General features: G+C 36.8%; 2 protein-coding genes across 5 annotated transcripts; one reads left to right on the top strand and one right to left on the bottom strand.

Annotated features, from left to right (window-relative positions):
* The first annotated feature begins 7380 nt into the window (after positions 1 to 7380).
* Positions 7381 to 12741, top strand: LOC132271317 (biotin carboxyl carrier protein of acetyl-CoA carboxylase 1, chloroplastic). Of its 3 annotated transcripts, none has more exons than XM_059772660.1 (7): positions 7381 to 7771; positions 9376 to 9429; positions 9518 to 9681; positions 9778 to 10126; positions 10282 to 10353; positions 11570 to 11635; positions 11742 to 12741. In XM_059772660.1, the coding sequence occupies exons 1-7, from the start codon at positions 7604 to 7606 to the stop codon at positions 11763 to 11765; spliced, it is 897 nt and encodes a 298-aa protein (XP_059628643.1). In that variant the 5' UTR covers positions 7381 to 7603; the 3' UTR covers positions 11766 to 12741. The 3 variants fall into 3 exon arrangements, with proteins under 3 accessions (XP_059628643.1, XP_059628645.1, XP_059628644.1); XM_059772661.1 differs by having other exon boundaries at positions 7382 to 7759; XM_059772662.1 differs by lacking the exon at positions 9376 to 9429 and having other exon boundaries at positions 7381 to 7759.
* Positions 12742 to 15191: 2450 nt separating this feature from the next.
* Positions 15192 to 26826, bottom strand: LOC132271313 (membrane-associated 30 kDa protein, chloroplastic-like). 2 transcript variants are annotated; one of them, XM_059772657.1, is made up of 11 exons: positions 26564 to 26826; positions 23757 to 23875; positions 23531 to 23641; positions 23232 to 23296; positions 23067 to 23148; positions 21223 to 21297; positions 20938 to 21008; positions 20761 to 20843; positions 17687 to 17751; positions 16952 to 17026; positions 15192 to 15590 (listed from the first exon to the last, which is right to left on the bottom strand). In XM_059772657.1, the coding sequence occupies exons 1-11, from the start codon at positions 26694 to 26696 to the stop codon at positions 15474 to 15476; spliced, it is 996 nt and encodes a 331-aa protein (XP_059628640.1). In that variant the 5' UTR covers positions 26697 to 26826; the 3' UTR covers positions 15192 to 15473. The 2 variants fall into 2 exon arrangements, with proteins under 2 accessions (XP_059628640.1, XP_059628641.1); XM_059772658.1 differs by lacking the exon at positions 26564 to 26826 and having other exon boundaries at positions 23531 to 23645.
* Positions 26827 to 27572: the final 746 nt, after the last annotated feature.

The following is a 27572-nucleotide window of genomic DNA, read 5'->3' as shown; positions in this document are numbered from 1 at the left end:
GTGAATGGGCTTTCTCCGGTCGATCGTCTAGGGGTCGTTCTGTAGGCCCATAAGACGTTCGGCAGTTCATTTAACCACCTTCCTTTCCTTTTCTCTAGTTTCTTCTTGATACAAGTAAAGATTATTCTGTTTGTAATTTTCGCTTGTCCATTGGCCTGTGGGTGACTTACTGCTGCCAGCTTTTGATTAATTCCATACTCCTCCAACAGCTCTCTTATTTGCTTACTGTCAAGGTTGGTACCATTATCCATGACGATTAACCTCGGAACACCAAACCGGCAAATAATATTACTCCAAATGAATCGTCTCACATGAGTTTGAGTAACGCTCGGATATGGCTCTGCTTCCACCCACTTAATAAAGTAGTCTGTAGCCAGTAACACATACTTGTTCTGAGCTCTGACAGTTGGTAGAGGACCAGCTACATCCATCCTCCATTGTGCGAAAGGCCATGGTGTGGCCATTACATGCAAGTCTTCAGGCGGTTGGTGAATCAGTGGTCCGCACCTTTGGCACTTATCGCACCTTCTGGACAATTCTTCCGAATCTCGCGATGTTTGGCCAGAAGTACCCTTGAGCCATTGCCTTGTGTTCTAATGATCTCCCCCCTGAGTGGTTTCCACATACGCCTTCATGAATAGCTCGTAATATTTGCCGAGCCTCTGTGGGGGTAACACACTTTAAGTACGGTCCGGAAAAAGATCTTCTGTATAACTGGTTATGCATTACGGCATACTTTGCTGCATTCGCTTTGATTTTCCTAGCCTCATTTCTTTGTTCAGGCAGAGTACTATCTCGGATGTAAGTTATGATCGGATCAATCCAACTTGGCTCATATGGAATAACATTCACTTGCCAAGGATCCGAGCTTGAAGGTTCTTCGAAAATGGATGACTGATTTAATATTCCTACTGGAACCACCCTTGCCAATGTTTCTCCAGAACCCGAGGCGTTACATGCTAGCCTGTCGGCATCTTCGTTATACTCCCTTGAAATTTGAATGAATTCAATTTTTTTGAAGTTCTTCGCCTCCCGCATAACAGCAGAACGATATGCTTCCATCGTTTCATCCTTGGTTTCATACTCGCCCCTCACCTGCTGAACGACTAACTGTGAGTCACTAAAAACATTCAAATTCCTGACCTTAAGTTCTTTGGCAAGCTTTATTCCTGCCAGCAACGCTTCATACTCTGCCTCATTGTTCGTGGTTACGAATTCAAGCCGAAGCTCTTGGCTTAAGGCTGTACCTTTTGGCGTTTGTAGTTTGATCCCAATGCCTGCAGCCATCTGATTCGAGGATCCATCGACGAAGAGTTTCCACAAGCACTTACAAAGATCCTCCTCTACGTCCTCTGAATCACATTCTAGTAAAAAATCTGCCACCGCCTGCCCTTTGACTGCTGTTCTAGGTTCGTATGTGATATCAAATGAGCTTAACTCTATCGCCCACTTCGTCATTCTTCCGGAGAGATCCGGCTTGTGCAGGATTATTCTGATAGGGAAAATGGTTAGAATGATAATAGGATGGGATTCAAAATAATGCCTGAGCTTTTTTTTCGCATGCACTAGCGAGAGTATCACCCGCTCTGCCTTTGAATAATGTCTTTCGGCCTCAGTCAATGTCTTGCTAACATAGAACACTGGATATTGCTTCCCTTCTGAGTAGCGGACCAGAATGCCACTTGTCGCGATGCTGGATATTCCGAGATACAAAAACAGCTTTTCGCCTGATTCTGGAGCTGACAGTACCGGAAGGTTCTGCATATATTTTTTCAGAGCAGTTAACGCTAGGCGTTGTTCATCTCCCCAAACCTGCCTGCCGTGGTTCCGTATTGTGTCAAAAAATGGTTTGCACCGATCCGACAATTTGGAAATGAAACGGCTCAGTGCAGCAATCCGTCCCGTAAGTGTTTGCACTTTTTTTATTGTCGTCGGCTCAGTATTCTTAGTCAGAGCATCTGCTTAGGCAGGACTTGCCTTGATGCCTCTGAGATTAACCACGTGTCCTAGGAATTGGCCTGAACTTACACCGAACGAGCACTTGGTCGGATTGAGATTCATTCCATATCGCCGCAACACATCAAACACGTCTCGAAGATGCTGCACATAATCAGCTTTCTTCTTACTTTTGACCACCATATCATCAATGTAAGCCTCCACTGTCTTCCCTATCTGTTCTTAAAAAATCTTGCTTATAAGTCTTTGGTAAGTTGCCCCGGCGTTCTTCAGTCCGAACGGCATAACTTTGTAGCAATACGTCCCGCGTTCGATAACGAAAGAATTTTTTTCTTCATCAGCGGGGTCCATGGGGATCTGATTATAACCCGAATAAGCATCTAAAAAGGTCAAGCGTTCATATCCAGTAGTTGCATCCACCATCTGATCAATCTTTGGCAGCGGGAAGTTATCCTTCGGACAAGCTTTGTTTAAATTGGTAAAATCAATGCATACGCGCCATTTCCCATTTTTCTTTTGCACAACGACCACATTCGATAGCCAGTCGGGGTTGTACACTTCTCTTACGAACCCCGCATCAAGCAGCTTATCAACTTCCTCGGCAATAATTCGGTTGCGCTCGGGGGCAAACCGTCGCTGCTTTTGCTTTACAGGTTTTGCATTGGGGTTAACGTTCAAGGAGTGACAGGATACCGAAAGATCAATCCTTGGCATGTCTAGGTGACTCCATGCGAACACATCTGCGTTTTGAGACAAAAGATCAACTAATTCCTGTTTTTCTTCCTCAACGAGTCGTTCCCCTACTCTGGTTATCCGTTCTGGTCGGAACTGATCAATCTGCACATCAAGCAGGGGTTCTTCAGTCAAGCCTACTGGTTCCTCCTCTTCATTCTGCTTGGAGGGAGGCTCCTATAATTGCTATCTTGGACTTACTGAACGAATGGGAGCTTTCCCCTTTCCGGCATGTTTCATCGTTACTGAGTAACATTCTTTTGCTGCAACTTGGTCTCCATGAATGTCAATCACTTTGGTTCCGTTCAGTGTCAGGCATCTCATTACCTGATGCAGAGTGGAAGAAAGACCTCGAACTCTGTGGATCCACCCTTTGCCCATCAGAAGATTATAAGATGGGTGAATTTCAACAACTACAAAGGTTTCCATCAAGACCCTCTCGGCAGCATGTACCGCTACCTCCACCATGCCGACGGGCTCCACTCGCTTTCCATCAAACCCTAATAGTGGATTCCCGGTGGATTTCAGCTGATCCTGTTTGATCTCGAGCCGATCGAATGTATCTCTTGGCATGATGTTCGCACTACTTCCAGGGTCAATTAGAACTCTGCGCACCAAGCATTTGGCCGCTGTCAAACTTACGACCAGCGGGTCCTCATGAGGGATCTGAGCATGCAACAAGTCTGTTGCGTCAAACTTTATTTGCGTTGATGCGCTCTGCTAGTGCAGAGTGTTTACACTGCCTATCCTTCTCTTTATCCGTGCCTGACGAAGGCGTGTTCGAAGCAGTTCATCTGATTCTTCAGCAGGCTCTGGCCGACCGTGAATTGCATTAATTACTCGAACTGGTTGCGTGTTGTGAGAATCCGACTTCTGATTCTTCTTCACCTGCTCCATTTGTCGGTTCTGCTCCACCGCTGGTCCTTGAATATAGCTTGCGAATTCCCCTCTGGCTATCAGCATCTCTACCTGTCTCCTTAGGTTCCTGCATTCGTTAGTCTGGTGGCCAAAATCAGAATGAAATGCACAGTGTTTAAACTGATCCCTCTGTTCGAGAGGTTGTCTGATTGGTAAAGGAGTTCGGAACTTATCTTTATTTTCTTGGTACAGTCTTGCTAGGGTAACTTTCAATGGAGTAATCAGCTCTTCCTCTCTGGGCCTCTTCTCGGATTTCCACGAAGAGCGTTGCGGTTGGACCTATTTTTGCCTGATCTTTGCTTTGGTCTTTTCTTCCGTGGATATAACGGATGTCTTCCGAGCGTTTGCCGCCTCTTCTTCTTCCAAGCGTACAAATCCATCGACTCTTTCGTTAAGTTCATCCATAGTCCTCGGCGTGTTGACCACCAAGCTTGTGTAGAACGGGGTGCCACGATTCATGGCCAGTATGAATGCTTGAACTGCCATTGAAGGGTGACATTCAATAACCATGCTCTTGGTAAGGTTAAACCTGGTTAGGAAAGCCTGGAGACGCTCTTCAGCGTGCTGCTTCATTGTAAATAAGCTCGAAATATCTTTCGCTGGACGCTTGTTTCCATAGTATTGGCTTATGAATCAATCGCACAGGCTTCGGAAACTATCCACCGAACCCCTCGGCAGGTTCTTGAACCAATTCAGAGCTGGTCCGGCCAGACTCGTAGGAAAGCACTTGCACATCAAAGAATCATTCTCAGTGTTTAGAGCCATTTTCAGCTGGATGTGATACACATGATCGATCGGATCAGTCATTCCGTCGAACAAAATGAAAACGGGCATGGAAAATTTCCTCGGACTCGGAGCATTCAGAATCTCATCGGTGAACGGTGAATCCACCGTTCGAGCTGCTGAACGGAGTGCTTCATTTTCCCTCTAGAACCCCGCAGCTGCTCTCTAGTCTACTGATCTTCTCTCTGAGCTGTGATAGTCAAACGTCGTCATGGAAGGCCGATAGGTCGGATCAAATAATCTATCCTCAACGAAGTCCTTGCGCCATGGAGGCATAGCTTTCTGACGAATCAACTCTGTTGCTTCACCTCGGCTGAGCGTTTCTTGATGTGGATCAAAAGTCATTGCTTCGTTTCACCTGATCTGTTCACGCCGTGGATCCATATGAGTCGATCCTTCACGATCATCCATACGACGAAGATTTGGCGGCAAACCGTCTCCCCGGATTTCCTCACGGTGAGGATCTACTAGATTGTTTCCAACCTCCTCACCGTGATGTGCTGCATCGGTACGTGCACCTTCTTCTCCCACCGGGAGTGGTCGTGGAATTACTGGAGCTTTTTGACGCTGCATTTCATTCCTTAGATCTGCATTTTCTCTCCGGAGAGCTTCGATCATGTTTATCAACTCATCTAGTTTCACTTGCTGGACGTTCTCAACCGTATTAGAGTTGTCACCCCCTATCATGATTTCAGATCGAAGCAAAGGCATGAATTACGAACTTCGAAACAGATCTAAGCGTTACCGATGCAAACTCCGCTAGATCTGGGCTTAACTTCACCGAATCGTGATCACTGTTTGCTAGATCTGAACTTTTCTAGCTTCAAACTCTTCGGATCTGACTGCAACTGAGCAAATCACAATTGCGTCATTCCAAAGCAAATCACAATTGCGTCATTCCAAAGCAAATGCCTCAGAATCCTCAATAAGCAAGAATTTTCTCGGAACAAACTACAATCTCACTGATCTGGATTCAACTTTCATAAATCACACTGCGTATTCACAAACTCGATTGAACTAATATGGTACTGATCGGGCTCAAATTGATCTTCGTCCTCGTTTCCCACAGACGGCGCCAATTGAAGATACAAGAATTCGTTTCTTCTCTCTCTCTCTCTCTCTAGCCTTCTTCTCTCACTTTCTACCCGTCATGGTCTATTTATAAGCCATGACCTTTATTGCGGTTAACCATTTACGTTGGGCCTATATTCGAAAGCTCTCTTCCTTCTAGGCTGGGTCTTGCAATGAGCTTGACCTTCTTCGGTGGACCTCCCACGTTCGGCCCATTCCAGGGTGCTTTAGCATGGATCCTACTTCAATCATTCGACCCGATCTTGTTCCCGCGAACCATATCCTGCCCATGCCACTTGCCGCATCCTCATGACGTCATCCATATCATCCATCTCTCACATAATAGACACTCAAACTCTTATCATTACTCAAAGCAAAGTTTAAAGAGGTAAGTTCGGTTCTCCCAAGTAAAACACACGTGTAAATGACTACTATTACAACTCCACGCAGAGAATCCAAATCATATGTAGGGGAGAAAAGAAAAAAAAAATAGTAATAATTTCTATTCATATTTGGATAGATAGTGAAAAAATAATAATAATAATAATTATTTTTGTTTGGATAAGATAGAGGATTGAAAAAAAAAAAATAGAAATGACAATGATTAAATTATTGTACTACCATTTCAAATTAACTTAACCCAATACTTTCTAGGAGCTTCATTCCTGTGACACTTCCAGAAAGACTTGGAAGATGCATTCCCATGCTTGAAGTTGATCAAATCTGAACCTTGTCTAATAAGAATATTAACAACTAAATTCCAAATGTCAAATTATTTCTTCATCCTTAAACCTTGGTTTACACCATCTGCCATTTTGGATAACATTTCTAAATAGAGACTTCGTAGCCCAGTCCATCTTAACCACCCTCCTAACACCAAAAACCCCCCTCAGCCTTTGGACACGCTATTCTATTCCACTACAGCTAATGGAGTTTTTGGGATTTCATATAGCAGCCACGAAATAAATTTTTGATTAATTTTTCAGTAGTATGGATAGTAGCAGCAGGTAACTTAAACACAGCAGTGACAGCATTCCAATAATGGATGATTGCATAAATCACAGTTCTAATTTTTTTGTTGGGACTTGAATGGAATAATTTTTTTGTATATTTGATTTGTGGAGGTTATTTTGGTATTATCAACATATCACTTATTTCGGTATGCTTATTTCCCTATCTTCTCAAAATAGGAGAGAAACTAAATGAGAAATAGGGAGGAATAGTTATCCCTCCTTATCTCTCCACTTAACCCATCCAAACACACTCAGAGCATCCGGGGCGCAGTCTTATGTAGAGTGAGAATGCGTCAGTTTAAAGAGAGACAGAGGCGATATGGTGAAAGAAGTAGAGTATTATTTTTGTGGGACATACACTCATTATATATGCTTCTCTCCACAGACAGAGTTCCGTTTGGAGAATACTCCATCTGTTTTTTTTCTTTGTTTAAATAATCTGATACAAGGCAAACAAAACAAAAGGCAGCTTCTTCCACGGCTCAATTATTTTTAAATTAAATTAATAAAATAATAAATAGAGAATGAAATAATTGAGTTCCATGCCATAAAACATATAGTAAAAAATAAAAAAATAAAAAAATAAAGTACCACATCATCACTTTTTAACTTATATAATATTCTACTTTTTAAAAAATAGAACCCTATCCTATCCTTTCTTTCCTTCCTTTTTTTTTTTTTTCTTTTTTTTTTTTTTTTTTTTTTTTTGATAAAACCTTTCTTTTCTTTTCTTTTTCTCCTTATCCCTCGAATCAACCCATCCAAACACATTACTTTGGGTGATCCCTGCCATGGATTGCGTCCGTACAACTCAAGTCCAGCCACATTGGGTAAGTCCACTGTATCGTGTGGGCCCACATACTGAACTGGCACAACTGTACTATTATCTACTCTCTTTCTCTCTCTTCCACTTTGGTTTCATCGACCTGAAAGGCGTTTCTCTCTCTTGGACCCTCCCATCATCATCATCCATAACTCTCACACCAGTCACCTCTCCGACGGATTCTCCAAAACTCTCACTTTCTCTCTCTAAAAACTCTCTATGTTAAACATAGAAACTCAAACACTCACGCACCCACACACACAGAAATTCCACTTCCCCCTCTCTCTCTCTCTCTAAAATCTGAGCAATGGCGTCGTCTCTTGCAACAACAGCTTCAGCCTCAGCTGCTTCGGTTACCAGAACTGCCCCTAATTCAAGTTCTTATTTACGTATTCTGTCTCATTCTCACTCTAGGGTCTCATTTCGTCTCTCTCACAAACCCAAGCTCCAAATCTTCACCAAGGTATGTATTCATGTATGTGCAATTGCAATCTCTCTCTAAAAATTTCACTTTTTTCTTTCTGTAAATTCATTGTATTCTTTGAATTCTGTTTGAAATTCCTTCTATTTATGAGATCAATCTCTGTTGCTCTCTCTGTGTTTGTGTGTGTATATATATATATGTATGTCGATTTGTAATGCAAGATGGGTTTTTTCTCTCTCTCTTTCCTTCTTTTTGTCTCAGTTTGGCTGCTGACAAAACTGAGCAAAAGTAAAGAAAATGCATTGTGAGTCTTTTGATTTATGTTATTTTGGTTTTTCGGAAAAAGGAAACTAAACAAAAAAAAAATCAGGGAACACAAAAACTGGTGGGTCTGTTAAGTGGAGGGTTGTGTTCCCTTCTGTTTGAGCTAGTAGAATTTTTGAACTTTTCAATTTTATTTTTATAAATCTTGTACTGCATTTTCTCATCCATCAAACAGAGGATTTTTGGAATTTAGTGTTCTGTTTATTTTTATTGGCATCATATTATTTGGATCTGGATGGGTCGTGTTGTTGAATGTATTGCATGAAATTACTTCATTTAAGAATTGGTGCCTGGAATCTGATTTGGTTAATTGAATGATGTAAAAACATGTTGTAATTTAGTGAATTATGTTCGGTCAATAGACATTTCAATGAATAGTTTCTATAAGGGTTTAGCATTTTTCCAGTCAATATTACTGACACAACAAATTACTGTATGAATTCGCGCGGCCCTCATATCACCGGGGAAAAAGCGGGATATGTGAATGATAATTAAAACTTTATCCTTTTTTTGTCTAGAGAATTCAGTCATCCAAGTGCACTAATTAAATTTATCAATACTTTTCTTCCAACCATTTAAAGATATCCTATTTTAAGTAGGCCTGAATGCATGTGTTACACATTGCAATTTAATTAAGCTACTCCTATTCTTAAAATACCTTCCATCATTGTGCCAAAAAAAAAAAACAGGCATCTTAGGCTCATGGGTTACATGTATATCCTTGACTTAAAGTCAACTATTCCATCACATAAAACCCTTTACATGCATAGACTTACCAAACTTATATGACTCTTTTTTAAATACAGTGTTCATTTAGATGTAAAAAAAATAAAAAATAAATTATTTTTCGTGTTCTAGGGTGTGGATCTCATCTTCTAGTGGAATGGTTATCCACCAAACTTTAGCTGACCACCAACAGAAGTTAGAATCAAGGAAATTCCAAACAGTGCCATACTGCCATAGTTTTCTGTTGGTGGGAGAAGTAACTTATCCTTTTTGATAAGTTGGAGTAGTAACTTATCTAGTTCATGTTGGTAGGCATATCTAGTGCTTGATTTTACGCAGTTTTCTGAAACTACGCCTTGCTGCTTTATTCTCCTTGTACTTTCAGGAGTTGATACTTTTGCAATTCAGTGAAGTGTCTGAGGGGGTCTTTCATGTGGGGTTCATCATTTTCCCACTTTGATTTGGGTGGTTGTGATTTTCTACAGAAGTTGGCATATTGCTTGATGTAACTCTGTGAAACCAGTTGCATCATTATGTTTATTTTATATTTCGGTCATAAGAACTCTTATATTGATTCATGTTTGTGGAAATCGACCGCATGACAGGGTTTACAGTCCAGTAGGAACCGTTCCACTGTGGTGAAAGCCCAGTTGAACAAGGTAAGGTTCTTTCAGTGGTTTTTGTTATAGATTTTCATATTTTCTTTCCGATATGGACACTCATTTGGAACCATCTGTTGCATTCAAGGTTGCTGTGGATGGATCCTCAAATGATGCAGCTACTCCAACTAAATCAGATATTCCAGCATCGGAAACCAAGGATGCTAAGCCATCAAGTGAGTCTTCTCCTGCAGCTTTGGCATCAGAGGAATCTATGTCTGAGTTTATTGCTCAAGTTGCAGATCTCGTCAAGTATGTAAACTCAATCTTTTAGTTATTTATCTGGCCTATTTATATTTTTGTCAAACAAGAAAGGGGTTAATATATTTATTTTGTCTTGTCTTTCAGGCTAGTTGATTCTCGGGATATTGTGGAGTTGCAATTAAAACAGCTTGGCTGTGAACTCTTAATCCGTAAAACAGAGGCTTTGCCTCAACCAACACCTTCTGCTCCAGCTTTTATCATGCATTCACCACCTCCACCTGCTGTAACGCCACCGTCTTTCCAAGCAGCCCCACCTGCGGCTTTGCCAGCACCTTCTTCTGCCCCTGCCCCTGCCCCTGCCCCAGCCCCAGCCCCAGCCCCAGCCCCAGCTCCTTCTGCACCTGGTGCTAAGTCATCCCTTCCAGCTCTTAAATGCCCCATGGCAGGTACATTCTACCGATGTCCCGGACCTGGCGAGCCTCCACTTGTAAAGGTGATACTTCTCTATTCTGTGATTCATATGAATTCAATTGGATTTGTGGTTACTTTCTGTTTGATACTGTAGTCCACACACACACACACACACACACACACACACATATATATATATATTTGCCTGTGGTCTTACGCTAGGGCCTTTTTCTTCAGGTTGGAGATAAAGTACAGAAAGGACAGGTCCTGTGTATCATTGAGGCCATGAAGTTGATGAATGAAATAGAAGTAAGGAGTATTTTTCTTTTCTCTATTAAATTTATTTATTTATTTTTTTCCTTAGAAACTGCCATTAGAACTTCTTCAAAAAGGAACTGTTCTTTATGCAAATAGGGTTTTCTTTTTTAGTAGTTCTTATTAATTAACTTATGGAGTCTGGTCAACTTTAAGTTTCTATCTCTCTTACTAGAGATGAAAAGTATTTGCTATAAATATTTGTAAATATTTCTTCATTTTGTGGAAATAAATTGTTGCTGATGCCTATAGTTGGCTCTTCAATTTACTAAATAAGGAAGTAAATTCAGTATTAATTCACTGCCCAATGACGGAGAATGAGAGCAACATAGAATTAATATGCTATGCAGGTCCAAGGGCATGGAAAGTTACCTACCAAAATCGCATCATAAGGTAGCATGAAATTCAAGGAATGTCCTGAAGTGTCACGTGTCCGTATTTTTATATTTATTTTATATATTTCTTTTTGAAATCTGTCGTATCTTTGTTTTCATATCTAGGGCTGCAAATGAACCGAATTGTTCATGAACAGCTCAGGCTCGGCTCGGGCTCGTTCATTAAGCAAACGAGCTGAGCTCGAGCTCGATTTCTAGGCTCGTTTAGTAAGCGAGCCGATCCCTAATAGTGTTAGTATGAGCTCGTGTAGGCTCGTTATATTCATGAACATAGGCTCGTAGAGGGCTCGTTTATGTTCATGAACTATAGGCTTATTACATGGCTCATTTATATTTGTTCTATTTTTATTGGAATTTTTTAATCTTTGAAAGTATAAAATAAAATTACAATAAGTTACCAAACAAGCCTGGCGAGCTTGAAAACAAGCCTGAACAGATTTTGAACATGAGTTCAATTTGTTGTCTTAAATGAACCGAGCTGAGCCCAATCTTTTACCTTGAGTCCAAAGCCACAACAAACATGTTTCAGGAATGATTGGAAGTATTAAATATTTGATGTTAAAAGTTATGTTTCAAATTGTGAAAATATCCATGGAATGTCAGTTTGAACATTCTCATTGGAAGTTCTTTAGTTTCACTGTCATAGACAGGTGTAGAAGAACTTTATAGTAGCCTGCTAGATTGAATTTTGATTGCTGATGTTGCCATTTCCATTTCCTGCCTGGAATACCGAGTGAATATATAAAGAAATGACCGACCACAATAAATTTATGCCTGCAGTATCACATTTTTATTTATTTATTTTTTTTTTTCAGGCTGATCAATCGGGAACTATACTTGAGATCCTTGTAGAAGATGGCAAGCCTGTCAGCGTTGACATCGTAAGTTTTCTGTATAACTTTACTGTCAGATGATGACATTACATTTATTCATTTTTCTTGAAATTTTCTTGGGGTTATGTTGATTTCAACTTTTATGTGTTTACAGCCTCTGTTTGTGATTCAACCCTAGAGACTACTGTGGGTAAACAAGTAAACTGTACTAGTGTAGTTTAGGAGGAGGGTGTTTCTCTTGGTAATGGTTTGAGATGCGGCGCTGTTTTGTTGGTTTGATTTCAACTTTTATGTGTTTACAGCCTCTGTTTGTGATTCAACCCTAGAGACTACTGTGGGTAAACAAGTAAACTGTACTAGTGTAGTTTAGGAGGAGGGTGTTTCTTTTGGTAATGGTTTGAGATGCGGCGCTGTTTTGTTGGTTTGAGATGCGGCGCTGTTTTGTTGCAATTAAGATGCTTTTCTTGAAATGAGATGATAGTTGGAGACTTAAATGAAGGAACCTGTGACAAGTCTTTTACTTTATTTGAAGATCTTATTAAGTTGAGAATATTTCTTCTTCTTTTTTTAAAATACTTATACTAGTCCAATATATATATATATATATATATATATATATATATATATATATTTTCTAGTTGGTACTCACACACACGTCTCTTCTGAGACTTGAACCCTTAACCTCCCTTTGGGAAGTAAGAGGCCAATACCGCTAGGCCACTGGCCCGTTGGTAACTAGTCCAATAATTTTATTACCAAGTGTATCATCTTTGAGGTATCAAATACTTATTGCAAGTCCCGATAATAGGCGATAAGGTTTGTAAGCAATTAAATCTGAAAATGAAAGTCATTCAGTTTATTCTCCATAACATTTGAAGGCAGTACCTATGCCTTAGAATGGAGCCAGCACTACATATGGAATTGAGAAATTTGAACGGTGTTGAGAGACCTGAAGATCAAGGTTTTAAAGTTGGAGCCAACCCCACATATGCCTGGTGTAAACTTCAAACGCGTCAAAGCCATTTCACGACCAAGGTTTGTGGCTGTTGTTGAAACATTTTTTTTTCATTTTTTTAAACTCGAAATTTTGTTTCATATTCTGTATTTTCAATACAACATATACTAGTATGCTTTTTTATGCATGTTTCCATTTACTTTGGTATATATAACTAGTGAAATGTGAATGCCATTTTGAAGCATGTAGGAGAAACTTGACAGGAGAAGTTGTGTCATGTCCTTGGTTCATGCTTCTGCCGTGGTGCACGCCAACTTTGTGGGCATTGCACCAGACTTGGCCAGGGCTTGCCATGGGCACTGCCTTGACATACGATAAGCATGCAAATTGACATTAGGTTAATACATTATTTGATTCCTGTATCAATAAACACTCCCCCGAAATTTCTCGGTAATTGCCTACTACATGTGGGACGGAGAGCTATATATACATGCCCGGTAGTAGATTATGGGACTCTAAGGGGCCTAACACTACCATCATAATTGATGGTTTCATCCCAGACCACCTGCATAAGAGAGAGAGGAAATTATTACCATTGTTGATTGGCAACCACTGTTGCTTCCTTCACTACTGGACTAGATAACTCTCCTGCTCAAAATTAGTCTTGATTTACAGCATGTTTTATATAATTAACAAAACTATTTATATTCTTGACCCCTCAAATCAGTTTTAAAAGTTTTGCCTAACATGGTAGAACTTTATTTGTCAAATCATGAAAGCGTTTAAATGTGAGGATGGTCACTTTGCAAATAATTTGAAAAAGTTGAGTTTTGTTCCTACCAGTATAATTTGTTCTTGAAATCCAAATTGGATTTATTAAAATGGCTAGCTAAAATATCTAATTTACAATCAAAGGTTTGTTTTAGTTTAAAAGTTGTTTTTTAAAAGAAAACCATTCCTCTGTTTCTGCAAGAAATTCATTCCAAGGGCTTAAAAGATGACCATCAGTCCAAAATCCCACACAATTCTGCCACCCTCAACAATAACTCCCATTACATTTAAAGTAAAATCACAAAGCATTAAGGGCTGTTATCAAATAAACATTGCAGCTCAAAATGCCTAGTAAAGAAAATTTTGAATTTATTTGCATTTATCCACATCAGTAAAGTTCCATTCCTAATAGAAGATCACCTAGTTCCATAGAAGATCACCTAGTTCCATTCCTAATAGAAGATCACCTAATTTAAACTTTAGAACGCACTCATAGTTATTAATTCTTTTTTAATTTTTTAAAATAATTATTTTTATTTTTATTTTGAAGAATCACTAAATTATGTGAAAAGAACACGAATTTTCTGGAAGGCTATCATTCATTTAGATATAAGCACATTTTTTAAAACTAGAGCAAAATTTAGGTCGTCAATACTGAGGAAATATCTAGATTTATAGATGGAAAGTTATAGAAGCTATATTATGGCATGGATTATAATGCGTGGGAGACGATGGCTGAGTGTACATATCTCATTTGACCCTCGAGTTGGGGTTTCAGACGGTAAGTGCTAGGTTTGTGGAACACTTTTGCTGGTAATAATAGATAAAAATAGGGGTGATAGTGTAGAAAATGGTTTCACAACTAACTAATTTCTCCACGTTGTTTGTGATAATAGATAAAAATAGAGATGGGTAACGTGGAAAATGGTTTCACAACTAATTTCTAGACGTGTGGGAGGTGTCACTAATCCTTTCTAAATACAGGTCACGTTTCTGTTTTGGGAGTCTTCCAATTTTTGCTTGGACTGTAACTCCCAAATTAGATTATGATTTGTTATCGGAGAATTTGGATGGCAATGTTCTTGTAATGTTGGAGAATATGGAAGACAATTTTCTTCTAAAAAATGTTAGAATATGTTTTTTTATTATTTAAATTTATTTTAAACAAAATGATGTTGTATGAGTATTGAAAGTGTGAAGAAAGGAGATGGTCCTCTTTCATTTCTATAGTTTTTCTATTTAATCATTTAAGGTAAAATTCTTCCTAAGTAACATTCTAAATATTATTTTTCTTCTGCTGCTCTTTTGTTTTAGTTAAATAAGATATATGTAAATTAGGAAGAATTCAGTGAAATTCAACATCTTTCATTGACTTCATGCAAAATTTGGTTGAGAACAAGAAATCCTTTTCATAATTTAATAATATACCAAAAAATCTGCCAAATTTTGTCACAAAATTCAGAATACACATAAATGTAATTTTCACAATTCAGACTCTTCTCAATTTCAATAAAAGTAATAAATTTTAAGAAATTCGGAATTTGCAGGAAAAAAGCAAGTCTCTGAAACCTAGGTGGCAAGAAGATTATGTCCAATACACATCTATAATATGACTGAATTTCAATAAAGACTCCAGGCCAAAATACACACACACATACACAATTTTTTTCTCACACATTTTTCTCTTTTTCCTAGTTGGTACTCACACACATTTTTCTATTCTAAGACTTGAACTCCTAACCTCACTTTGGGAAGTAAGAGGCTGATATCACTAGGCAACTGACCCGTTGGTCACACACACAGAATTTCAGCAGAACACATGGCCAAAATCTGTTAAATAATATGGTGAAAACTGTATCAAGTTCATAAAATAAGATGGGAATCAAAGAAGAAACCTTTTACTGGCAAACAATATAGAGTGACTAGAGCCTAAAATGTAAAGAAATAAAGTACGAGATTGCTTGTATAGTATGGGTCAGTAACCAGCTAGTTTCTGGATATAAACAACCTTCATTAACATCCCTCTATGAACTTCAATTTCATTTCGTAAACTCAAACATGCCTCTTTGCACATCGAATTATCTGTTGCAGAAAAACCAGTTTCTTGGAGTTTAGGCCTATGTTGGGAATCAAAGACATATTAACAAGAACATGGATATCCTAGAATTCTTTCGCTTTTCTCCTTAGTTCATTCAGCTCATTCTCAATCTCGGTGTCCCGAAATGTAAATGAAGAGTTTGTACTGCTAATGGACCTCCCAGGAGGAAGCTCTCCTTTCTGTTTAGTCAAAAAAAAGAAAAATTATACATCATATAAAATAGGTTAATAACCCTAATAAAGCAACAAATTTGAAGTTTTTAGTAATTATAAAAGTGATTTTTAGTCATAGAATTTGTACTGTGGGGCCATTGCACAATAAAATGGTAAAGACTCGTACTAACAAACATAAGGTCGCAAAATTAAAGTCTCAAAATAACCATATGCCTAATGTTAGATTGTTCACAAAATGTTTCCAAAGGTTCAGACCATTAAACCCAAGGTTAGATATGTTTTTTAGTTTCCCCCTCTCAGCACCCTGCATAAATGGGGCATTACAGCCAGGTAAAGCACTGGTTATAGAATTTGTTATTTATAAGGAGTCATGGTGCTGCCTCTATGTTCTTAACTTTTACTGATTTTTTCTTCTCTTTCCATTTTTTTTTTTTTTTTAAGTGATACACACACACTCATATCATAACTATGCCTGAAGCTACACCAAATATCACTCAAGCTAACAGCAGGTGGGCTCCCCACACCCTAGTCCCCGGCCTCTTCTTCTTAAGCTAAGTAATGAGGATACATAATTCGTGTAATAGAAACAGAATGAACTTTGGGACATTGGCGGAGTAAATTGGGTAGAGACATGACTTTAGGGTTTATTTGCATAAAGTGTTTTCTCATATACTTTGAACCCCCAGGCCCCAGTTCGCAAAAAATAGAAGAAGAGAATTCATGCGGCCAACTCCATTCACGTTGGATTAAGGCCATGATGATGATTATGATAGCACCAAACAATTGCTCCTCTATGTTGCAAAATGCAAGAACTGGTACATTTTTTTGAAAACTACTGCTGCAATGATAAATAAACACTAAGATGTACCTTTTCATTTTGTCAGAAAAATTCAATAAAGCATAATTGCCCCACTAAAAACATGTTCAACAAAGGTTAAAGAAAGTACTTCATAATTACAAAAAAGACGAAAATCAAGCACTTCATAAGATAAAATTTATATTTTATAGTAGGAATTTTGCAGGATGCTATATATGATTTTTGAGGTTATTGGTGACCTGTGAAATATATTTGCTATAAACTAATACCATGCAGAGAAATATGAATAAAAGATCTTGAACTCCATTTCAAGTGGCACTCTGAAGAAACAAAGTTATGATTAACATTGATTACCAAAGGGGTGAGCAGTTCTACTGTGGTGTTCAAATGTACTCTTTCAACTCCCAGGATGTAGCACTACACACACGCCCAGATTATAAAAATATAACAGAATGGATAGACTAGTGAATCAAAATTTCATATTAAAGTGAGTTATATGCTAGCTATCCACAGCAGCACTCATAACCAATAAAAGATAAGTAGAAACTACCTTTTTGCTCGTGGACAGTTCTTTCTTCAAGTTTGCAAGATCATCATCAACTGAAGAGCTCTCTAGCAGTGCAAACTGTAAAAGTTACAAAGCAATTGCAATTGTAATTTTTTTATAGATGAAGTAAAATTCAACTTGAAAAATATTTTCTTAACAAGGCCTATCAAATTCTGAAGTCAAGATCTAAAATTCTGGATAGCACTAAAAGAATAGATGTGGCATCCTAAATTCATACATTATTCCTCTTTTGGCTACATTTATTAGCAACAGAACACAAGCGATATTTTGATTATGACAGTGACGAGGTGATAAAAACATGTAATAACAAACTATGGGCATTGACAGCTTCTCTTCATGTCATTTTCATGTCTCCTAAACAACTTCTATCCAATTATTGAGGAAACGTATTCCACAATAATGACCAGAAAGTATTTTTTAACTTCTTTTCCACTTTTTATTTTTTATTTTTTATTATTATTAACAGAGATCCCAAAATTGGACATACAACTGAACACTAGCAGTCCTAATGTTTCAAACTAGATAATCTTGGAGTAAAATAAAGCAACAAAGTCCATGCAACAAGAAGAGCAATTTTAGCAATTTAGTTCCACTTGTTCATCTATTTTCACAAGGAACCTGACCCCTTCTACAAGTCGATTTGCATGCTGATTCTTAAACATTAGTGAGAAAACTCAAAATATGAATATGATGAACTGATGAAGTGAAAAATGCTACCTTTCCGTCAAGATCGTCAGTTGTTAGCTGATTAAGTGCCTCGGCTTGAGACTCCATAGCCAAAACTACAAGGAAAAGAAAAATTAAAATTTTTGTAAGCCATTACTACCATGATCAACGATGCAGCAAAATATAGGTGAATTGTTATCAAGAATGAGGCAATAGGAGTTGGCAAGGGAGGCTATTGTACAAAATAGTGCCACTTGAAGTATGTATAATTTGGAGAGTGCCAAATTAAATATATAGGGAGATCTTAGCTCAAGTGGAATTTAATAAATGGTGCTAGACCATTCCTGACCTTTACAATTGCTGTATGGATGTATTTACTGTTACAAAATAAAGGTGTCATCGCCAAACCCAACTACTTTGCCAGGTTAAAGGGTTTCGGAATAAGAAAATGTTAACAATTGTTCATCTGTCAGCAGCTGTTTCCTAAAATATTTTTTAGGAAAAATTAGCATACCTTCATTAGTAGTATTTTTTTTTGCGTTTAGCACAAAGACTAATTTAGTATTAGTAAACCTCATGATCAACATGACATGTCTAGATTGGTAAGCATAAAAATATTTATTAGAGCCCATCGGCTTAGCATTTGTTGGAAATTTCATTGCAGTCAGTCTCAGTTGCCTATGGAACAGGTTTGCCATTAAAATTCCACATGCAGAATATATTACGTCTTTTCAGGCTTCCTACCTTGCTATTTTCCTGTGAATGTAGTTGGATTTAAATGGCTGGGGCAGGGCATCCTAATTTCTTTTTCCAAAAATAAATTCAGTATTACATTCTGCTGCCCTGTGGCTTTATTATTTAAGGGAAGAGATCACATTTTGAATGCATGAGCTCTTCTACTTCTGTTTTTACAGGAAACACATGAAAGAGCTGTGTGAAGTAATAAAAAACTATGGTAGGGTGAAAACTTCACTACCTCAGATATTCAAGCATGTCATTCTCTTTCAAATCTCTCCTACATTACGTGATTATATTGTCAGCCTACATCTTGAGCAGTCCAAATGCCATTATCCAGTTTGATTCCAGTTTATAGATGGTGTTGAGAGAGGTGACTGATGATAAACCTAAGGTAGAGTACTAGACATTATTTGAGGTAAGTGACTACCATTAGTATCAATCCCGCGTTCTCAAGCTTGGAAGCCGAGTTGACATTAAATTGAATATTTCCAGTGAATCCTATGATTTTCAAAATCAGTTTTTTTTCAAACATGTTTCTTCTTAAAAGTATACAGATATTTTCAAAATCCTATAATAGTGGTAAATGCAGTGATTTAGTTGTAGTTCTAATAGCAGATATATGAGTTTGAAGACATTAGATATACATGGCCTTAACAATCATTATTCAATTTACTACCCAACATTTGGTCTTCCATAGAATGTGATGCAGCAGCAGCAGCAACAACCAAGCCTTTTTCCCAATTAATGTGGGTAGAGTTAGTAAAGAAGAATATGATAGAATAATTGAGCCTAAATAGCGAATATGTTCACTTTTATGTACCTCTTGATTCTCAATCCTCACTACATCCACATTAGTATATACATGGCCTTAACAATCATTATTGAATTTAATACCCGACATTTGGTCTTCCATAGAATGTAATGCAGCAGCAGCAGCAACAACAACCAAGCCATTTTTCCAATTACTTGGGATCAGCTACATGAATCCTATGTAGTCAATCCACATTCTATCATATTCTTCTCTACTAACTCTACCCACATTAATTTTGGTCTTCCTCTTCCCCTAGTATTACCCTCAATATGGACTATGTCGTTTTTCCTAACTAGCGCACTTAAAGGTCTTCTTTGCACATGTCCAAACCATCTTAACCTATTTTTTCTCACTTTATCTCCTATTTATGCTACTCCAAAAATCTCTCGAATGTGATAATTTCTAAGTCTTATCATTTCTAATCTTACCACACATCCATCTCAACATTTGTATTTCCGCCACACACTTTATGCATATGTTATTTCCTAACTGCTCACCATTCTGTGCCATAAAGTATGGCTGGTCTAATAGTTTTTGATACAACTTCCCTTTCAATCGTAAGGGATACGCCTGTCACACAATATACTAGATGCACTCTTCCATTTAACCCATCCTGCCTTGATTCTACGATTACCGTCATCTCCAATTTCTCCTTCATTATGAATAATTGAGCCTAAATAGCGAAAATGTTCACTTTTTCGTACCTCTTGATTCTCAATCCTCACTACATCCTCATTTGTATTTCTAAATTTACTAAAGTTACATTCCACATATTCAGTTTTTTTTTTTTTTTCCTACTTATCTTAAACACTTTTAGTTCTAAAGCTTCTCTCCAAACCTCCAATTTGGCATTAACTCTTCTCTCATCAACTAAAACAATGTCATCGGAAAATAACATATACCATGGAATCTCATCTTGGATGTGTCTTGTCAGCTCATCCATAACCAAGGCAAAAGGGTATGGGCTTAATGTATGTGGGAATTCACTTATCTCCCCTACAGGCATTCTAACTATAGTCACACAACCATCATACATGTCCTTTATTGTGTCAATCAGTCAATGTATCCATTTATGACTCCTTTCATTTCTAAAACCCTCCATATTAGATCTCTAGGTACCCTATCATAGGCTTTCTCCAAATCTATAAAAACCATATGGAGGTCTCTACTTATCTCTCTATATCTTTCCATTAGTCTCTTCAATAAGTAATTAGCCTATATCATTGACCTTCCGAGCATGAATACAAATTGATTCTCCAACTCTTCAGTCTCTCACTAAGGCGTTGTTCAATCACTCTCTCCCAAAGTTTAATAGTGTGACTCATTAATTTAATATCGCGGTAATTGGAACAACTTTGTACTTTCCCTTTATTTTTATATATAGGCACTAGAATACTTTGGCGCCACTCATCACGCATTCTCATAGTTATTATTGTTTCATAGCATGTGATGAATTCTTTAATATTTCAAAAGTTAATCTTAAACATAGTTCTACCAAAGCGCACGCCGCTAGTTTGACAAAAAGCAAGGCATGTAGCTTAATAATGTGCACAGGAAAGAAGGAAAAAAATCTAACCTTTTTCCTCCATCTTTTCAAAAGCAGAAAGAGCACTGCTTGTATCTACATTCCCCAACATCTCGCTCACTTTGGTTGCAGTCCTAAAGAAATTAGCATTAAGTAATGATTACGATGAAATAAACTATTATGCAAGCAGGATAACTGAAAGTAAATAATTGAAGACTGAGCACAAACTTTGCAGACTGTGCACGTGCTTTCAAAGTATCTTTCTTTGACCTTGCCTCCTGTATCTTACTTTCCAAAAGCTGTCAAAAGAAAATTAGAATAGTCAAACACCAAGTGTACTAGGCTTTGGTTGGTCGTCCATCATTAATGTTAAGAAAATATGTGGTAACCAAAAAAGCACATACAATTTCATCTAATGATTGTACTAATGGAGACTCCAAGAGACCAAACATTAATGGACGGTGGAATCATTAGGGTAATTGTGTAATGTGGTGATAGGAAATAGAAACCCACCCGTGTATTGGAGACAAGACTATTAACAATACCCTTCTGCTGATCAAGTTGAGCCTTCAAAGCATTTGCATTATCCTGGAAAATAGTACAAATTAAGTAAACCAGGTTAAAAGAAAACTCAGCCTGATACCAGTGTCTCTGTACTATTTCATTTCATTACCTTATCCCATTAAGAACAATCTAGTATGATATTAATCAACAGAACATAAAACACAAGCATCAAAATATCATAATGGAAACCTGCAAGTTCAATACCACTCAAGACGGCTTGGAAGGGAGATTTTCCAGTCAGAGTTCTTACTTTCTTATTTCAATAAATCTGAAACTCACAGGCTCAAAATGGTTGATTGACAGATGATTCGTAGCCCATAGCAATGGCTGGAATAATGATTGACACGTGGTCACCAAAGGGCTTCCGACCAAGAAGTTTTGGTATTGGTGGCTGGTACAACTACTCCATTATTATGAAGCTAAGGCATGAGAGAAGGCCCCCGTCAATGTCCTTATCTGACTTGAGGCTACGCGGAGAACAGGAATGAGCCTCTCAAAGGTTCCGCGGTATAAATATATTATATATGAGGGAACCCAAAAGTACTAACCAAAGTCAGACTCTAATGGGTATATCAAAAGGCCAGGAATTGGATGTCAAGAGTCCTAGTAACGAGATCAGTTTATATGAGCAGTTTTTGTTCTTGACCATCTTCACAATTTTAACATAATATGCATTAGAATGTAAACACCGAAGAAGCAAATACAATGATACATATTGCACAATAGAATTCCTTCCATAAATCAGACAGAACTGGTAAAACTAAAAATTGAAACCCTGCAGGGTCAGTTTTCATTAACAAATTTCTGTTTAGGAACATACGTTTCACAGCAATACAGCATGGTAAGAACCTATTTCTCCCTTAGTTTGCCTCTTTATAAGAAGAAACATTAAAGATTTAAGGATAGTACAACTGCATATCAATTACAAGGCACTAAGTAATGTGTTTTCAATTAATTCCAAAATAACAAATTTCTAAATCTATACAAAGAACTACATTTAATAATATGTGTTTCTAGTCATCTACTGTACAAGAAAACCAGTCTCACATTTAAAGGTATCCTAATTTGTGTCAACTATATGATCTATATAAGACTACCACTATTATACTAATTGTAAGAAAGGTGGTATACCACATTCTTGATCTCATTCCATGATCTATATAAGACTACCACTATTAAAAATCTCACACACAAAAGTTTTTAGAAACTGTTCTCAACTTCTAAGTTCTATCTACATTTTTTGACTCAACTAATTGCAGATGCTAAGCACAATTACCCATCCATGAAAATCCATGAGAAAAAAAAATAAAAATAAAAATAAAAAAATCATCTACCTCTGGAATTGAAATAATAAAATTAAACTAGGAAAAAAATAATAATAATAATAAATTTTTTTTTTTAAAAAAAGAAAAGATCTGGCTGAGGCAAGATTCTTGTTGCTTCATCTTTATCACCATAAAAACAAACTTCTATTATTTAGCCTCAACAGACTTCTTCACAAGAAGTCAAAAAACTGCAAAATCATATATAACATTCAACACATACTAAAGTTAGTCATTATGGGCCACAGAAAAAATAAAAACATGCTCTTTTAGTGTTGTCAGTTTCATAAACTTACTCGTTCGAAGAAGAATTAGAAAAATAGGAGAATCTATAACAAATACGATGGTGTATCATGTGAACTTGTCAAATATTTTAACATATATTATATCCACAACTTGATATAAATTTTCTTGCAAGCTTGATGAACCTTTATAACAACTTGCAAACAGTTTCTTAAAATACATTCTTACCGCAAAAGATTTACGCCGTTTAAGTGCTTCACGGGCAAGATCCTCCTCCCCCTTCCCAAGAGCAAGTTGTGCTTTTCGGTACCTGTCATTAACTAAATAATGGGCTCAACAGCTCCAGGGAGCAATTTTTTTAATGCAATAATAAAATGTTCCTTAGAATATTACCAATCTTCAGAAGCTTGCTGTGCAGCTTTATATTTGTTTTCCAACTGCTTTTGTGATGCAAGAACCTTCAGAAAAAGGGATAGATGTAAAAAGGAAGGGAAAAAAAAAAAAAAAAAAAAAAAACACTTCCATCTCCTCCATCTTTTTATCTCTTCATGCAGCAACAGTTTCAACATTTTTATTTTCTAATTTGCCATGGACAGAGTAGTAATAACACCTAATAAATAGGAGAACAAACATATAGAGACTTGTTTGATTCTAGAGGAGGAAAAAATATATCAGATGAAAATTTGGCATACTCTTGCTGTAGCTTGACGCATCTTTGTTAAATCATCATTCATTTCCAGCACGGACTGTTCTAAGATCTTCTCTGGATCTTCAAATGTGCTTACAATTGCATTCGCATATGACTAGCTTATGAGAGAAAAATAAAAGATACAAAAACACTTTAGTACTGTATAACTCGGAGAAATTGAATCTGTGAGTGCCACACTGAAGATAAAAACATGTTAACATTCAGATAACCTTGATAATTCTGGAAAATCGATCAAATAGGTTCATCCGAGTACCAAGAGCACCCCCGCCATGATAATTGCATTTGGTTCTATTGAAATGAGCTAATTGAATTCCTGCGACTTTTCGAACTGCCATTGCAAGAAAAATGTAGAATTCATTGAAGCATAAAATTAAGAGAGACAAATCTTTTGAGTCAGGAATTAGATATCATTATAACAAAGCATAAAATGAAAACAGCAATAAAGAAGATATACAGATTTCCAAGTTGTTCCCTATTTAGCATTATGATCCTAATAACTGAATAACTAACATGCACGCTGAGGATAAACTACAGCTGGTAAGCAACAAGGGTGAAAACAACAGGACAGAGCAAGAAAAATGAGAACCAACTTCCCCTGGCAAGTAACCGTGATTCAACCTACTTCTCTGTTCATATAATGGTTTCTCATGTGATTCTGAGGGTCAAAATGATGGTCATGTTAACTTATCAGAAAAAAAAAAATTTTGATGGTCATGTTAAAAACTAGAAAACCCAGCAGTTTTGCAATGAATTATTTTGTGTGTTAAAAGGAAAAAACCATTTCCCATAAAGCAATACCAATCAACCAAAGCCTCATCAATGTAATATATATAACTGGCAAAGTAACTTTTAAAGGTTTTACCAGATGGAGTGAGAGTAAACCATATTACTTATCAAAAAAAAAAAAAGATTTCTGGCAGCTAAAATTTGAAGGACGCTATTGATCCAGAGCATACAAAGCTAACTCGGACAAAATTACAGTAACCATACAAAAAACTAATGACATGTTATGCAGTTCCACTTTGTTAGTGTGACACTTAAGGTTCATGTAGGTTCTAACAATTAAATACTTACAGCCAACCCCCACAATTTGTTGCATGAGAGAAGATTTCTCCAAAGGTGTGAAATCAATTTAAAGTAATTAAATGTATGAGAATTGTCATTCTCCAAATCTTCTGTACAAGACTATAGCTTTTTCAAATATGATTTCTTAAGAGTTCAGACTAAGTTGTAAGTGTTATCAATAATAGTATACCCTATACAGCTAACTTGATGAACGAGCTAAAATAATTTCTACATAATAAGTCCTTACAACCTAGACAGGGTACTCGGGACTCGGGGGGACCTAACCTTTGACAATATAATACACAAAGTGGCTACTTGCAAACTGAAAACCCTCATTTCACAGTTGGCACAGTGATCTTCCTACCATTGCAGAAAGGCATTTGTACATGCATTTAAATTGAAAATTACATTAATCAAAGCAGTATGATAACCTCAGAAGAATTCTTATAAGAAAAGACAATAGATAGAACCATTCTCAATTTGATGAAGGCTTGTCTATGATCTAGTTTTGGTTCCGTCATGAAAGAAGAGTTCTAGACGGCCTTAAGCCTGCCTGCCAGCCTGCCGGAGTTAGAAAGGTGTTAATAACCATGTACTCCAAAAGCTTAAGTTGTTGGAGAGGGTGTAACTTTACTAGTTGAATCCTTCAACACGCCCACCCACGTGTGGCCTTCTTTTTGGTCCAACGCGTGCTTTTCAATTTTAATTAGGATGACAGTGACTCCGATACTATGTTAACAACCATCTACTCCAAAAGCTTAAGTTGTTGGAGGGGTGTAACTTTACTATTTAAATCCTTCAACAAAAGGAATTGGAAAAACCTAAGTAACTCAATACAAAGACGAAAATGTAGGTTAACATTTACAATTTTTTTTTTTTGTTAAGTAGGTTAACATTTACTCTCCCCACCATATGTTGAATCAAACTGACCTCTGCGGACTCATGAGAGCTTGAGTACAATTGATCATCGCTCCATGGATTCCTAGCCCAAAACAAAACTGACAGGACAGGTGTATCAGAAGCTCTTTTCCAAACTTATTAATTTGGCATACGGATAGACAAACAGCAGCAACATCACCGACCAACAGAGATAAGCTAAGAAGGTAAAAACGTGTCTTTCAAATTCACTCTCTGTCAAAATTATATGTCAAATTAGCAACCATGTATCCAGAAACTAGAATGAGTTATGTACACTCACATTTTTTCAGACAAGCGCTAGTGTATTAATTGCTTTCTCTTTTATTTTGCCTGGCACATAAATTAATAATTCAGCTAACTCGCTTTTCGTACTGATGAGTAACGGATTGCATATATAGAAGGAAACTCACAAATGAAAATGTAAACTCGCTCAGAATTATGATTATATATTTAGGATAATGCCCAAACAGCCAAGAATATCCCAAGGCTGAATTTGCCACACACAATATGGTATGATTTGGATTCTCAATTCCATCAACTTAAAACCTTTGTTGTAAAATAATTGTGCTCTTGTATTTTCATGGTCGACAAATTCAACTCCAAATCCATAAATAGATGAAGTAACTTAACTTTTAATAATGGATGGTCCAATTCCATGCACCAAAACATTTCACTATTGTTAAGAACTGTATGTAACAAATTGTATATACGTCACAAAAGTGCAAGAATTCAATTTACCCACGAAAGATTTAAACAAACCCAGTTCTAAATTCACACTAGTTTCTTAAAATCTTGTTTAAATCCAACAAAAAATTACAATTTCTATATTTAAATTGAATTCACAATATAAACAAAAAGTTAAGGATACCAAAATAATCAACAAATCACCGCTTATGTGAATGAAATACAGTGAGAATTTTTTTTTGGGTAAGTAAAAGGATGGCGGAAGGATTCGAACACTAGACCTCTGTATCAAAACACAGTGAGGATTGAAAAGGGTATGAGCAAATATACACAAATTATGAATCCGTACCTCCATTACCAAAGAAACATGTTCCGAGAGGTTGTGCCCTGACGATGACGAGCCTGTTAGAAGAGGGGACCTGTAATGGAGCAAAGGGTGTTGAAGCCATGCCTAACCCTGTAATTGGTGCTTTCAGTGCCATCTTCTTCTGATCGTGAACCAATGTTGCTTTCAACAACGACTCGCGAAACGAAAATTAGTAAAGGGTATCAAATCCTACAGAGAAAAACATATATAAGGTCTCTCGTTTCAGTGTTTTTTTTTTTCACCTTCCTGCTGCCCATATTTGTACTGACTTTAATGTATTGCTTCATTTTAAAATTATCATTGTCCTTTTAATTTTCAATTGTGTATATTAAAAATTTTAAAACTTTAGAAGGGTTATTATGAAGGAAAATGTTATACTTCGCTATTACAGAATCCAAATCCTAATACTCCAACATAGGGTAAATAACAACCTTTCTTATGATTTGTCATCCATGATTTCGAAAATTACTCAAACCTCTTGTAAAAATAAAATTAACAATCTTTCTTAAATGCACTAACAAATTTATTTAATTTACTGAAATACCTCAAGTTGTTATAATAAATGACAGTTAGAAAGGAGATTGATGAAGAGTAATATGGAAATTTTAATTTATTCACATCAGTACTGAAATTTTATTTATAATTCCCTTTTTTACTTTCTAAAACAAAATGTACTTGTGCATAACATTTGTTAAAAATAGTATCATAGTTTATATCTCTCTCCAGGTGTTCTACAAATATATATACATTTGATAAAAAATATTGAGCACATATTTATTTGGGCCAATTGTCATATTTAATAAAGATATGGATAATTTGGGTAAATTATAATATTTTTAGTTCACTTTCATGTTATCCATATTATGAAATAAAACTTTATCGCAATTTTTTTAAGAAAAGCAAATAAATTTAAAATATATATATTTCTTTTATTTTCTTCTTTCCTTTCTAGAATTGATTTTCATCTAACCAAATGGATAATTTAATAAAT

This window comes from Cornus florida, unplaced genomic scaffold (genome assembly GCF_030987335.1).
Source record: "Cornus florida cultivar Cherokee Brave unplaced genomic scaffold, ASM3098733v1 CherokeeBrave_3.0.0_Hap2_Chr08, whole genome shotgun sequence".
Classification (NCBI taxonomy): domain Eukaryota; kingdom Viridiplantae; phylum Streptophyta; class Magnoliopsida; order Cornales; family Cornaceae; genus Cornus; species Cornus florida.
Note: the sequence above shows the minus strand (reverse complement) of the source record. Positions and strands in the feature narration are given on the sequence as shown.

Coding starts and splice junctions, on each gene's coding strand:
- LOC132271317 (XM_059772660.1), top strand. CDS start 7,604: ATGGCGTCGTCTCTTGCAACAACAGCTTCAGCCTCAGCTGCTTCGGTT. Junction 9,430..9,517: donor TGAAAGCCCAGTTGAACAAG/GTAAGGTTCTTT, acceptor GTTGCATTCAAG/GTTGCTGTGGATGGATCCTC. Junction 9,682..9,777: donor CAAGTTGCAGATCTCGTCAA/GTATGTAAACTC, acceptor CTTGTCTTTCAG/GCTAGTTGATTCTCGGGATA.
- LOC132271313 (XM_059772657.1), bottom strand. CDS start 26,696: ATGGCACTGAAAGCACCAATTACAGGGTTAGGCATGGCTTCAACACCC. Junction 21,009..21,222: donor GTCTTGTCTCCAATACACGG/GTGGGTTTCTAT, acceptor TTCTTTTGACAG/CTTTTGGAAAGTAAGATACA. Junction 17,027..17,686: donor CTGACGATCTTGACGGAAAG/GTAGCATTTTTC, acceptor TAACTTTTACAG/TTTGCACTGCTAGAGAGCTC.